The sequence below is a fragment of the Nipponia nippon genome, unplaced genomic scaffold (assembly GCF_047370975.1).
Source record: "Nipponia nippon isolate SJK-2023a ecotype South Korea unplaced genomic scaffold, ASM4737097v1 scaffold_27, whole genome shotgun sequence".
NCBI lineage: Eukaryota > Metazoa > Chordata > Aves > Pelecaniformes > Threskiornithidae > Nipponia > Nipponia nippon.
Window position 1 is genome coordinate 1317633 of NW_028262344.1, and position 14674 is coordinate 1332306.

Genomic DNA, 14674 nt, shown 5'->3' on the forward strand with positions numbered 1-14674 from the left:
TGCAAGAGTAAAAAGCTTCCATAAGGCTGATAAAGCTCTTTAAAATTAGCGCACGCACACACAGAGATGATTTGAGTCTCTCGCCAGATTCTAGCCATACCTTCCCGTGCCTCTACCGCTTCTACTGTGGCTGCAATACAGAAGAACAGTGGCATGCAAAAATGAAGACAGAAAAAAAAAAAAAAAAAGAGTGAGGGTGAGTGATCTAACATCATTGCTGCGAACGCAGAGCCCACAGCCTCCCAGCCCCGGTGGAGACGACCGTAATCAAAACCAACTGGCAAGAGGAAAAAAGGTGACAGGAGGTTGAGAGGAAGGCTGAAAGGGGACTCCCTCGGGTTCGGCCTCTGCTGAGCACTGACACGGGGGAGTCTCCTTTCCTCACATTCGCTGGACTTGTCACACAGATAAATCTGACGGAAAGAAACAGAGAAGCAGAGAGATGGCTCGCTGCTGCATGCGCCGGCGGGCTGGGGCATGCAGGCGTCCCACGGCAAGGACAGCGTTAGCCTCGGACTAAGCCATGGGTCTCCACCTGCTTTTACAGCCCCTCTGCTCCCAGTTCGGTGGCTCTAGGGCCTCCTGGCCACCTTCAAGAAGGTAAATTACGTGGAATTCGTCCCAGAGCAAAGCCCCAGCCACCAGAGCCATGTAAGGGAAGTGACCCCGAAGGACGTGATGACTTTTTGGAGCAGTGGGGAGGAGGGGAGCAGTTTATTCTCTGGGGGAGAGCAGGCAGCAGCAGATACCAGGCCGTTCCGCTGCGGATGCCTTGGATTACAACAACAACAAAAAAAAAAAAACAAAACAACAGGCCGATGCTTCAAATCCAGTTTGGCTTCAGCTCCACCTCCTAAAAGTGTTACCAAGCAACAAGGCACCATAAAGCTGAGCAATGTCCCCCTTCCTAAATCTGCTGCAGCAGCTGTCCAAGTTTTGGTAGTCCCTGCCTCAGCATCTGGGAGGAGGCCCTTCCCTAGAACAGATCCCCTGCTTTTAGCCTCAAAACGCCATTTTTTTTTGCTTTGGACACAATACAAAGGCCACGTGGTCCTTGAGAGGCCATGGAGGAAGAATGGAACTGTAGCTGAACATTTTTGCACCAGATCCAGCACTTTCCTTAGCCAATTTTGCTAAGCCGTGCTCCGAAAGATTGGCAGGAGGCTCAGGGAGGGAAGGGGCCACGTCACTGCTACCTGCAGCCCTGTCTCTCCTCTTTTGGGGTGCAGAAGCACCCCAGAAGCGGGGCAGCCCCCTCCTCTCCCCGCCGAGCAGACGGGCTCCCGGCACGGCTGCCGAAGGAGCGCCTGTACGTTCACCAGGAGGCTGCTGCGAGCAGACGGCGCGGCGAGAAGGGACGTGCGAAACGGGAAAGGGTGAGAGAAGGAGGCACGATGGGGAAAGGAGCGTGAGAAGGGCACGAAAAGCAGGGTGCCGCCGAGGGGAGCACGGGGTGCCGGGAGCAGCAAGGGGTGGGAAGCCTGAAGCCACAGGAGGAGGCGGCAGGCAGGGTCAGGTAAGGCAACAGCAAAGGTCCAGCTTGTTTGTCCTGTCTCGGGGAGGCGCAGAAATCTCAGCTTCCTTACTGGGGGGAGCTCCCCGGTAGCCCCTCAGAGGAACCCCCCGAGAGGGGAAGGTGCAGGAGAGCATCGCAGCATGCTCCCTGCGCTGTCAGCTATAGGGGCAAAGCTGCGGCACCAGGAGCGAGATGGCTGCTCGAGCCGAGCTGTAACAGCCGCCTTCCCACTCAGGCTCTGTTCCCATGCCTGCAGCAGAACTGGGGCGACAGAAACCATTATGGTTGCTATAAAAAAAAAAAAAGAAAAAAAACCCAAAACATACTCCTCTGCGGGCAGAGAAACCCATGGGTTTGGGAGCGATACTGCATCCTCCCCACCCCCAGGAGCGGGCAGCAATATTTACACGTTTCTCACTTGTGAACTATTTAACCAAGGCAAGGCAATCCCAGAACAAGCCCTCTTCAGAGCCCGCAGGAAATTACCCAGCGCTAAGGGGAAAGCAGGCTGGTTAGAGGCCAGCATTCAAAGGCTGGCGGCAGGAAAGGATTAAAACACTAGATTACAGGATTCCCTCTGGGGACACATGTTACTATGATAACTCATTCCCTGACCATCAGCCAATCTCCCTGCCCTGCGAGTTGAAAGCACGCAGATCGCTAGCTCGGTCCTGCTCGCAGCACACTAATAAGACAGACCAGTTGGCTGCTGAGGGAGCGAGCAAAGCATTTGCCAGCAAGCACAGAAAAGAAACCTCCAAAACCAGATCAAAACCAGGGGGCCGAGAGAAGTCTTAATACGAAACACACAGGCCTGGAAGAATCTCCTTCTTTCGACCAAATCTAAGCTTCCTCTGTTTGGGATTCACAAATTTCATAGGGTCAAAATCGGAGGGGTTTCGTTTAACAAAGAACAAACGAGCAGGCGTGTTTACTATTACATTCATATATACGCTATCACACAACAGCAGCAGATAGGTGAAGCAAAGGATGCTTATCATGCAGTGTTAGAAGGGAAATAAATGATAAAAATTGTTGCAGAAACATACAATAAAGCAATACACATGCTTTAGGCAGGGTGCTGTTTGTTGTCTTTTTTTTCCTCGCGTTCCCCTCCTCGAGGGTATACGGGGACATCTTGGAAGGCTCTCCACATCCCACCTACATTTCTGCTTTTTCCTATTTCTGAATCCTTCCTCCCCGTGGGCCTGAACCATCCCTCGGGTCCCCTGGCACCCTGAAGTACGCCTACGGGAACTGACGGAATGGTTTTTGGGGCAGCTGAGGGCCAGGTTTAAAACTCCAGAGGGGACGCAGCGTTGCAGAGAGCAGGATCGTTCATACTCACCAGTCTGTAGGGTCTGCCTCCCCCCTGAGAGCACTCCCAGGGGCAGTGTACCTGTGGGAGTCAGGCCTTTGAGAGTCAGCACGCTCTCGCTCTCCTCTCTGCAAATAAGAGGCAACGCAACCGGTTACCCAGAGATTAACGCCACGCTCAGTTAGATCCACGCAAGACTATTAGGGGTGAGCGGCACGAAAACCGGAGCCCGCCCTGCGCTGACCGCGGGCAGCGCGCGTCTGATCTGCTGGGCACCGAGCACAACCCTGCCTCGTAAATACAGGACCTCTGCTTACTCAGCCACGACGCATCAGAGCTACGGCACAGCAAATGCATCCTGAGAGGGCTAAATATACCTAATCGGCAGTATTTCTGCTGGCAAAGGTGCCGCTGCTTGAGACGAAGGTTTCTGAGAGTCAGACCACCAGACATAGAGAAGCCACCACCTCGAGCCTTTCCCGTCTGCTCTGAAGCAACAGCCCTGTAAGATTTTTTTTTTTTTTTCCCCCAGCAGGACTCTGCCTGCCCGGAGCAGCCCGATCAATGTCCCCCATTACCCAGACCCCAAATCACAAGCTTCTTCCTTACCGAAGAACCGAGAAGACACGCGCCATCTTCCCAATGGCTCTAATCTTATTCCTGATGATCTCTTTACGGACTGTTGTCCCACCTTAGGGAGAGAAAGAATAAACACCAGCATGTTTAAGGTTTCCTGCTTTCCAGGCACACGTAATGTCAATATGAAGCACCTGCCTGACTCCAGGAAAAGAAATCATGGTTTACAGATTCACAGCTACACTCTTGAGAGAACAGTGCTGAGAGAATGGCGGTCAGGATGGCAGTGAGAAGGGCAACACCAACGAGATGACACACGGACTTAAAGGTCTAAAGAGTAGAACCATCAAAGGAAACGGATCGGATAGGTCTTGTTCGAAGCTCACCAGGTTTGATCACACTACACAGGATGTAACACAAATGACTCAGCCATGTAGACACAGTTTTGCAAGGCAGAAGACCGACGAATCTGACTGCTGATGAACACTGCAGAACACCGGGCTGTGCTCGCCGCGGGGAGGAGTGTCACGCAAGCATCAGCTTTGGCATCCAACGCGCACAGTGAATGGCTGGCCGGAGCCTTGCAACTCTGCTTTGACCCCACACAAACACAAAGTGAGATATGTGAACTCCCCTTCCGCTATACAGACCGAACGTGAGAGAAAAGCATGGAGGGTAACTGAAAACAAACAAAAATCAAACTAAAAGAGGTAACAAATACATCTCCTCTCAGCTGAGATTCCTCACATGGCCCAACTACACATTAGGACAGTACAAGCCAAACCGGAGGTCTAACATGCACCGATGGCTCAGCCATGCACTAAGTGGCTGCATTCAGAAGTCAGATAGAAACGTGACCCCGTTTCTCAAGTTCCTGGAGGAACGCAGAAGGGTTAAAAAACACACGGCGCTTATGTTAAAACTGAAAGGGGATGAAGAGACTGCCCAACTAGTCAGCTATTCAAATCCACTCCAAGGAATCTGGTGGCACAGGCAGTGAAAATTAAGCTTGTAGCAAATTCTAGCTGGGTACCTTTCTGATAGCTTGAAATGTAGTGATCTTCAGGGAGAGGAGACACCAAGAAACAAGTAGATGAAGACAGAGATAGAAGAAACAAATTTAATTTTCATGGGAGGGAGAAAGAAAAAAAAAAAACCAAAAAACCAAAAACGAAATGCAATGGGAGAAGCGGGTTAAAGTCTCAACCTGTCGACCGAAGCAGCGGCACCTTGTTGTACCACAACGGTGTTCTGCTTCTCTGTGGGACTGACTGTCCTCCGCCCGACACGGATCTGCACAGGCGGCTCCCCCGGACCCCCCCGTGCATGCTCACGGCCCCGCTCCTCGCTGCATGCCCCACGTCCGCGCCTGAGCTTTCTCTAGGCCACCACCTCGCTCTGGAGCGATCCCCCCGATATAGAAACTGCCGATCAGCTCAGCAGCTGCTTTGTCCCTTTCATGCATAGCTTAAAACCAGGGCCAAAAGCCGCATTCTGCTTTTCTGGGGGTGACATGAGAAGCTACTTTACAGAGGAGTTCACTGCAACAGATGAGAAGACTGGGTAGATATTTTGGTGCAGAAAATTTTGAATTAGGGGAAAAAATAACCACTTGGGAAGCAGGCTCTGTAAGGAGCAGGAAACCATTCTCCAGAGTAGCTGGCATGAAGCGTCTGTCGCAGTGAATATAATTTAATTTCTCTGTGACTGAATAGTGAAGGGGGGAGAAAAAAAAAAGTTTCCTACCCAGAACTGCACAAGGGTTGGCCAAAAAGGAACTGGAGACCCTGGCTGGGCATCCAGCTATAAGTCAAGTGCCGATCACTGTTGAGCTAACATCATACACCTTCCCCACCTTCACCGCCCCCCCGTTACCAGCTCGGTCGTAACAGCGTTTTTTACCTTCCAATGTCTCATCACCATCTGAAATCAACTCATCGTCGGAGCATATGTTGAGGATGTTAACGAGCATTTCTGTGACTGTAAGAAGTACAGACAGGAAGATTAGAGAGGCCTGGCGCGCACGCTTGGCAGACAGAGGTATTTGGAGGACGAGCTGGACGAGCAAACGATTTCAAGGTCATTTATACTCTGGAAGTGGAAGCCCAAAGACACTTTTAGCTGCATACTGCTGGTACCTCGCAGCAGTACCCAGAGCAGACGACATACTTTACACCTTCTGCCAAGGAGGTGGAGGCAGTCCAAGCACATCACAGATGAAACAGACGTGGGGAGCGGGGTGCCAACATTCATGCAGAACAGCCGGGGCTCGCTGATGGTCCCACCTCCCCACCCCGACCCGCACAACAGGCCACCTGGCTCCAAGAACGTCAAATCTGGGGGAAATTCAACCTTTGGTTCCTCAAAGTCAAAAAAAACCTTTGGCATTTCAGACCTTTAAGTCGTACTCCAAACATACAACACTGGAGTGGAATTTAAATTCACCAGGAGATGTAAAAACCCTTTTGCTGAGAAACTGAGGCAAAGCCTTGGTCGTATTTTAAGCTGCCTCGCCTCCTTCAGAGTGAAATATGCCTTTAAATTGAAGTGAATGCTTCCTTTTTGGTGGGCCACAAGCCAACAGGAGATTTTAATTTCTCTGTTGCAAACCCAGAGCAAGAGAAATGTCTCCAAGTTCTGAGGTGGGGCGACACCACCCAAGATCGGCTCCATCAGCAACGCAGAAATAGCACGAAGGGATCGTTTTATTGGTAAAAGCTTTCTAAAACAGATATCAACAATTATTTTCATGTGAACTTTACCCAGTAATAAGCAGATCTCCTTGAACCTGAACTACTTTCCCGTGCTATCTGAGAGTAAGGAGTTACAACACTCTCTCAACATATTTAATAGCCTGTGGGACAGGTTTCTAACACTCAGGGTACTATGACCAGTCACCGGGCAACTCACGACAGAAACCCAAATATCTCTTACCCTTTTCCCCTACAAAAGGCAAAGACCATGTGAAGACATCCATGAAGTTTGGAAGCCAGTACGGATGAGGGGAACAGTTGAACTGCCTGATGTTCATGACGTTGTTTTCGTATTTCAGTACAGCAGCTAGGAGAGAAAAAGGGAAGACAATACGTGTCCATAAGCACTGTCAACTTCTGGGAGTTGTACCCACGCTACTGAAACTTCATTATCCTCGAGAGGTTGCACTCACGAAGAATCAAACTACCAGCTCTCCAAAATGAGAAGGCTTAAGCAATATTTTTCAGTTTACCCATTACGTTGTTTCACTAAAGCTCATCATAATAGCGAAGGTCAATTTAACAAAGCTGTTAGAATTTATGCAAGTCAGAAGCGATAAACACAAGGCCAAGATCCAAAGTGAGTGGCAAAAAAAAAAAAACAAAAAAACAACAAACCCACAGTTGAGAAGAGTTCCCCATCATACCCATATGGTTTTAGGGGCACAGTGAAGTAAAAAGCTTGCCTATACCAGCAGCTTCTCTTTTATGGCAGCATTCATCAATAGCGCTTAGTTGTCATGTGGCTGGAAATGAAAGCATTATTCTAGGCTTTATAACTTGACAGCTAATTGTCACAGTCATACATTAAGTCTTCGAGTCAGAGAACCCAGCCACTTCCAGCTCCCCAGCTGCCATCAGTTTAACATACAAAGCTCTTTTTCATTTCACGCATAAGAACGCAACTAGAGGAGAGGGCAGAACCGGCAAGGCAAAGGAAGACGGAGAGGGATTTCCTAAGGGCGTGAGGACAGTACCGACATCTGACAAGCAGCAGAGCCCTGCCCTTGCCAGCCTTACCCTTGTTGTTATAGACATCTAGGTAATTTGGTGCAGAGAAGATTGTGATTAATGATGGAAAGCCTGTTGTCTGGCTCTTCCTGTACATTCGGTACCTGAAAAACAGGTCAAGTGTTAAAACACACTGCTCTTGCTAAGGATAGCATGAACGCAGACAGAGCCTGCTCAGCTACCAGGCTGCAGCACTTACCCAGCGTCCTGGGCTTCGTGAGCTCGGATTACAGATAACAAACTATTGTTCTGCAAAAATTCACAAACTGCAGGATAACTGGAAAAGAAAAAGCAAGTATACATTAGCATGTAGCACAGGAGAACAGGCAGCACCCCTGGTCTTGGTTTCGGGGAGCCAGCCACTTGCAGCATCCACTCGGTTTGTGTCCAGCATCCCCAAACAAGGCCAGTATGTATTACATCATTCAAAAATTAATTGCAAAGCGTTCTGTTAAACAGACTCCTGGTGCCAAATCCTTCCTATCAGCTGGGCTACAAGTGGTCTGTCAGCACAAATGCTTCTCTTTTAGACAGGAAAAGATTATTTCCTAGAGCTCCTGGTACTGTCCAATGCCTGAAAACCATTCAAAAGGCACCCTGCCAGCTAAAAGAAGCATCTCTGCTGTCCGATACCACAATTTCATAGAGCAACGTATCCAAAGAGAGCACAATATTACAGGAGAAGAAAAAACAAACAAGATTTTGTGCATTAGAGCCAACCGAAGACTATTTCAGAGCCAGGTACACTGTAAAGTCCCAGAGAGCAATGTGAATGGCAATTTATCTCCCCATACACCTCAGCGTAAGGGGAGACACAAAGCTCTAGCCCATCAGAGCCCCCTAAAACACCACTTACCTGTAGAAATAGGAGCAGCCTCGAACGGTGTTGTGGGCGAAATGCTCCAGCGTTTTCTCATTGCCGTAATCCTCTGATGGATCGGACCAGAGCAGGTCACACATTGGACCGAAGGCCGGAGGCTCCTTAAACCTGTCTAACTGAAAAACGTACACAAAAATCAGGACGACGCTGGCAAAAGCTGCAGTAACATACACACACCTACGGCGTGGACAAGCAGAGCACAGGAGCCTCAGCCTGCAACTCCATGCAGGAATCAAGCAAGCCATTAACCCCACTGTTAATTGTAAGCTATGTGAAAGGACCACGGAGATTACTTACTTTCCTAATGTCATCTAGACACGTGATTTCTGGAGACAGTCCTCCATGAACACACAGAAATTGCTGGTTTAAGAGGGCAGCAAGAGGAAGACAGTCAAATGTATCCATACACGCATCGTACACTCGCTCCGAATACTTGATTCGACCTGGAAAGATGTGGGGCAGGGGGAGGAAGAGAGGGAAGAATTGTATTAATTTACTCATTTACACAATGAAAACCGCTCAGGCTGAAAGCAGAGCTTTTTTTTCTTTTTAGCCTTTTTTTTTTTTTAAAAGGGTGAGTCATTCACGCATCCAAACCTACATGATACAAGAAGCATTAAGCAAAGCTTTGATCAGCCAAAGTGCTGATAAGTAAGTTCAAGGAACCTAACTCCTAAGGTGATATGGAAACTCTATGTCCGTGGCCCACCAAGTCGAACTTTGCACCCGTGTATTAGTGAAAATGCTGACTTTGAAAATGCTTGTTGGACATGAAGATAAAAAGGCCTCACAGTAATCTGGACACGGTCAAGAATATTAATCTCCCTTCAAGCTATTTTCTAGAACACCTGCACTAAGATTAACATAGAAAAGAGGCTAGGCCACTGTAATAGAAAACTTGGGATACTAATAAAGCCATCCCATCGCTTTCCTACATTCATACTGCACCTCTAGACTCAAAGAGCCTTACCAGCCTCAGCTGCTAAGCAGATTATACACTGGGAAATGCAGCAGCTGTTTAATTTGGCACAGCAATATTACACAATCACTTAAGACAGGAATTGCCTTTTCGGCTGGACACAAGTGCTTTGAGTCAGAATTTGACCAAGATGCCTGCAGTTAAATGAATCTTCATACAGGATCTTTCAGGGCTACAAGCGATCACAATCTCCGCTGGATGCCTCATCTTAACAGAGGTGAAGAGGATGTTTCAATACATTAAACAAGAGATACCACAGCCTTTCCGAAAGCAGCTTAGCTTTTACAGCAAGCCTCCAAGTATGTTCAGAAATCTCTTTCAACGCTTCCCGCTAGAACAGAGAGCGGGAGCAGGGATCGCCGCACGTCAAGCGCGCGTCTTCTTGCGCCTGCGGCCTCTCTGCAGGGCAGCAGTACGTTAACGTAGCCAGACCTTCCAGAAAGCCCCGTTACTGCTATAAAACCTAGCTCTGTCTAAAGCAAAAAAGTGCACGAATGGAAAGTTCACCTTTCCTCCAGCTTTATTTCAGAGATACTAACAGGTTTTTTCAGCTGCACTCTGCAATGCAGGAAGCGGAAAGGCAGTATCTTCTGTTTTCCGAAGGGGAAAAATCCCCATCGCCTCTGGCTTTCTAGTTCAAATTGAGCCCAGCTCAACGGGAGCTCATCTACCACCATCTGATGGCTACAGCATCCAGCGGAGAGCTGGCTGGTGTTTCCCAACTCATTTCTGAGTAAACAGATGTCATTATCTCAGTACCTATCCGCCTTTCCCTGTCCAGCAGCATCCAGAGCTGAAGGGCTAAAGATTGGACTCGTGCCTTGCCCGTAACTATTTCTTGAGGACGGGTCCTTGAGCAACTATTCCCGAATAGAGAGCTGCACGTTGCTGGTGTATACCCTTTTTTTATTGCTTGGAGGAACGACTGTCATCCTCAGGGGAGAGGGGTCATTCCCCGACCTTTCATCATCGTTGGTTTAAAAATACATAAATGCTGCACGAAACTATCTTTAACTCAACTAAAATGATCTTAAAGGTAATGATTCTCCCTAGCGCAAACACTGAGGAACAAATCCTTTATTTGCTTCCAATTGTAATCACTGATCCCAGCTGCACAATCTGGAGCTGAAAGTCATTTGGCAGTAATTATACGTTGCTGGGCCTGAAAGTCGGGCGGGGGGGTGCGTGCGACTGGCTCACGAGCGAGACGGGGAAGATGTCTTCGCATTTCTTCCATCCGCGCTCATTCTTTGTAACCAGAAGGCCACATCAACACGCACTCAGTACTTTACAGGACTTACATATTTGGCTTTTTTTTTCCTTTTAGCAGGAGCTGAAACAGGAGAAGAGCTATGTATGCAGGAAAAAAAGACGACAGGTTTTTACGGCTCCAGAGCTAACCGATACCACTGACGGCAGGCACAAAAATTAAGACTCGTACCTGGTCACAAGACGTTAATACATTTAAATCCTTACGCTGCTGATACTTACATTCCTGCTTAAAGGTGAAGTATTCTGTGAGGTGCCTGCACTCATGGTTCCCTCGAAGGAGGAACAATGTTTTGGGATGATTTATCTTTAAACTCCATAAATACAGCACGCACTGCAAGAAAGGGAAGGAGGAGATGGCATGTAATAAAAACCTTTTATAGGGCACTAATCATCCGTAGACTTCACTAAGTGTTTCTGGGAAGACACCCAACAAGCTGAATTCAAAGTGGAACCCTGATAGAAACCCAGCTCCATAATCGGCAGTAGATCTTATCTTGGCCAACTTCACCAGTGGGGGAAAGCCACACTGAGCATTTCTCTATATTAGGCCTGAGTTGGAGAAGTGACAAATGAGATCGCATTCAACTGAAACCGGCTCTGGGCGGGGTGGGGGCAGCTTTTCCTTCCAGCAGAAACCAAAGCAAAAAGCACCCATTTTCAGAGCAGCAAAGCAAAACCAGCTGCGCAGCGAGATGTGCGCTCCAGATGTCCCCCTGCAATCAAAACCAGAGACCATCAAGTATAACAGACAGCCATCTTGACAGACATTTTATCAAGTGCATTAAACATTAGAAAAATTAAACTCCATCTTCCCCACTGACTTCCCCCCCGCCCCCGCCGCTGTTTTTTTTCTGCTTACGCTACAGTCATGTGAAGTTCAAGTTCAAAACAGGAAAAGCCTAGCCAAAAAACAAGCTTAGTAAAGCCTCCTGGCTTTGAAGAGGGCTTTCCACATCCCCTATCTGAGCAGCGACACCTGTACAAAGATCGCCTTTGATGAGGCGCAGGCCAAAGTCAAACTGAAACAATCGTTTTCAGCAGAAATATTTCATGGTGGCTTTCCGAAGAGGCTACGTGAAGAAGGGAAGGGCTGGAAAGCAAGCGCGCTTACCCTTCCGTGCTATACGTTGTCAAGCTGACAGCTAAACCAGCAGGTATCTAGTATGGGGAAATGTTATCACATTTCCCTTGTTGATTTTGAGTGCTGGAAGGACAACCCATAATGACAGCAAGCTTGAAGATCTGGATTAAAGTCTCTAATAAGAGCTTACCCTTTAGGCTGACATGCTACAGAAACGGCACACGCTTTGAGAATGTGAACCATGAAGTCTGTCAACAGTTTGACACTTAAAAACATTGCTGATCTGGTGCACAGATCTCCGGGAATCAGCTGCTGTGGCACGGAAACAACCTCCAGCACCAAAATAAACCAGTTTCAAGTTAGTTTCCAGTACAGACATCTCAGATATCATGGTATTTAAGCACTGAACCTGCAAGGGAAGCTCTACATTAGTCATTCCAGCTACATGCAGGGATCCCTAAAACCCCAAGGAGCTGTAAAGCACCCGCCTGTGTCTAACTCAGAATTCAACCCCACACAAAAAAGACTGCATAGCAAATTCTGAATTTTAAAATTGAACAGAAACAGGGCCAGTGGCAGGTAATTTAAGCTGTGGTTAAGGCTAGCAAAAATCATGTTTTACTGCATCTGTTAACAGGAGGAATTTTCCCAACAAAACCATTTATAATTATTCTATGATTTAAAGCTTTAACCTGCAACCTAAATGTCACTTTTCTGGGCTAGCATGAGAACTGAAAAGCGAAAGTCACTGTAAATGAACCGGGCGACTTGCTAAGGACTGGAGAAAGCAACCAGCCCTGGCATCACTGCTTCAAAGCAAAGCAAGAAAGTAGAGACACACCATCAATAAAGAGGAGGATTTGGGATGTATAGAAGGTCAGCAACTTGCAGAAGAGAGATTTAAAAATACATTTGAAGTGTTTTAAAGTGAAATGGAAGCCAACGGAGTCACTCGGCACCACAATTCTTCCCGGCCGCACAGCAAGCAAACCACAGACGTCGAGGGCAAACATCGCTGCGGCTCCCCGTGGTTCGCAGCTATTTCCCAGGGACCTGGGGGCTGCCAGGTACCAGTGGGGTAACGACGAGTAAAAGGACATTTAACAGCTCCGGAGGGGCTGGAAGGAGGAACGAGGGAGGTTTCTACACTCGCATGCCTCAGATGCTTCCTGGCGTTTTGTACAGATCCCTTTCCCAGACTTTCAAGGCGCTGTGCCCAGGAATTGATTACTGCATGTTTACAATAGCCTAGTAGCAACTCCAGACAATGATGGCTTAACTACTCTACTTCTCTCCCTGTTCTGCCTATGGTTTGGAGCCCAAAGCCAAGCATTCGTGCCCGTGCCCCCATTTGATTCCCCCCCTTTCACTCCGCAGGTCGCGGTGGGGGAACTGCAAGAGGAATTGCTACCTGCAACCCAAAGCAAATGCAAGAGGGGCTGCTGCCAAACCTGCCCGCAACAAGCCACACCGTAATCTCTCATACCATTTACAAAACCCAGCATTTACAAGAAAGTTATAAACATCGAGCCTACCAGCTCTTCCCGGAGCAGGCACAGAAGAGACAGCACGGCAAAACTCCTGCATCCCGGTCCCACGTTTGGCCCACGGCTCTACCTTCGCTCGTACCTTACAATATTGACTGGGTCTCTTTAATATTATTCTGGATAAAACAGTGCATTCAATCCTGGCGAGATTACCGTACGTACAATTCTGTAATTAGACAATGACCATGTGTCCCATTGTAATTGGATTTGAAAAAACTAGTCCGGCAAAGGTGTACACCATTACCGTGCCATCTTTACTGATAAATCTACTCTTTCCATAGATTCTGGTTTTGGTCATAATAATTGTTTCACTTTATCATTTAATAAAACAAATCTATTCATTGTATTCTGGCAGTTCTGGCCTCACGGACCAGGATGGTCCCTCATGGACTAACAGGGGCACAGCCCTCTCTTGCGTAAAGGGGCTAGGAGATGTAACTCAAAGCTTAAAGCACTTCGAAGGAAGCATCTTTCCCGCTTGCAGACTGACGAGAGAATCCCTCATCAGGAGGCTGTCTCATCAGCGTCTCCAAACGGAGGTGTTCAGCCCGATTTCCATGCTGCCCGTCAGCCCCTTCGCTACAGCGTTTGAGTCCACGGGCGGTTAGTCTCGCTGTCGCAGCCGGCTTTGCGGCACGGACTGAAAGCAAACGCTTTGCAGAGTCCTCTTCCACTAGAGATCAGGCGTCTCGGCTTTCACACGGTTGCTTCCCTCCCCTCTCCCCACACAACTCTTTTCTTTAAAAAACAAAAAAAACCCAAAAAAACCCAACACCCAACCAAACCACGCTTCATGGCCTCATTATACTGACTGGGAATGAACGTTTTTAAATGAGAATTTCCCTAAGCCAGAGGCCCAGAAATAATTTGTTGAAGACATCCAGCTGAGCTGATGAACAGAGGCTTTTGGGGGTTTTTAAAGGTTTTGTCTGAGCCACAAACTGCTCCTTTTACCTTGACAACCAAATACTTGCAGCAATGGGGAAAGCTTGCAAGGGTTATTTGGGCTGCTAACAAGCAACACAGTTTACCTTAACACCTCCTTGGCCCCCAGTTTTGCATCTTGTTTCCTGATTGCCTGCATCAGGATGCAATTATACAATTACCTCCCATTTCATTCATTTAAAAGGTCATGATTATCAGCTGCTCTGGGCAGGCAATCGATAATATTCCCCACCCAGCACATGGATGCCCAAGTTTGTGCGGTGACTCATGAAAGCCTGATGATGCTGGCTCTCTCCCCCTTCCCAGTGGTGAAAGCCCAGGGAAACCTGGATGTCTTTCCATCACCTGAGCCTCCGGGATACAGCGATCAAAACTCCAAACCCCGAATGCTCACAGATCGGCAATCTCCACACTTCAGAGTCCAGCTGCTACAGCTTTGCATTTTATAGAAGTCTTTAAAAAATATATATAACGCAAAGACACCCGTTCGGCGTTGTTAACTCTTTGCTCGTAGCGATCCTCTACGCCAGCTCAAACCTCCTGTTGTTTCACTACAGAAACCGGTTTCTGCACACCCAGGTGGGAATCTCTTAAAACACATCGGCTGCACTTTGCAGTAGGTGGAAAGAAGAGGCACGCATCAATAGGAACAAGGGAATCAAGTCTTCTAGATTCTGCTTTATCAGTGACATTTGGATCAGCCCCCGCATGTACTAATCAAAGCCCACCCTGATTCGTGAAAGATCAATGTGGGGTAACGGAGCGCTCGGTGACTTTCCCCTTGGAAAGGGGAAGG

At 48.1% G+C, this 14674-nt stretch overlaps 1 protein-coding gene across 12 annotated transcripts in view; it reads right to left on the reverse strand.

The window, feature by feature from the left end:
* Positions 1 to 14674, reverse strand: part of PPP3CC (protein phosphatase 3 catalytic subunit gamma) — a 34949-nt gene that overhangs the window by 1749 nt on the left and 18526 nt on the right. For 2 of the 12 annotated variants that reach the window (XM_087762865.1, XM_087762873.1), the window contains exons 4-15: positions 10525 to 10636; positions 8352 to 8497; positions 8031 to 8170; positions 7374 to 7451; positions 7184 to 7278; positions 6345 to 6470; positions 5313 to 5390; positions 4444 to 4470; positions 3444 to 3525; positions 3212 to 3322; positions 2865 to 2962; positions 101 to 130 (exon numbers count right to left, since the gene is read on the reverse strand). In XM_087762865.1, the coding sequence (XP_087618991.1) occupies positions 101 to 130; positions 2865 to 2962; positions 3212 to 3322; positions 3444 to 3525; positions 4444 to 4470; positions 5313 to 5390; positions 6345 to 6470; positions 7184 to 7278; positions 7374 to 7451; positions 8031 to 8170; positions 8352 to 8497; positions 10525 to 10636 (1123 nt within the window). Of the gene's footprint in view, positions 1 to 58; positions 131 to 2864; positions 2963 to 3211; positions 3337 to 3443; positions 3526 to 4443; positions 4471 to 5312; positions 5391 to 6344; positions 6471 to 7183; positions 7279 to 7373; positions 7452 to 8030; positions 8171 to 8351; positions 8498 to 10524; positions 10637 to 14674 lie in introns of all 12 variants that reach the window. The other 10 variants (XR_015705932.1, XM_087762869.1, XR_015705933.1 and 7 more) reach the window with 10 other exon arrangements.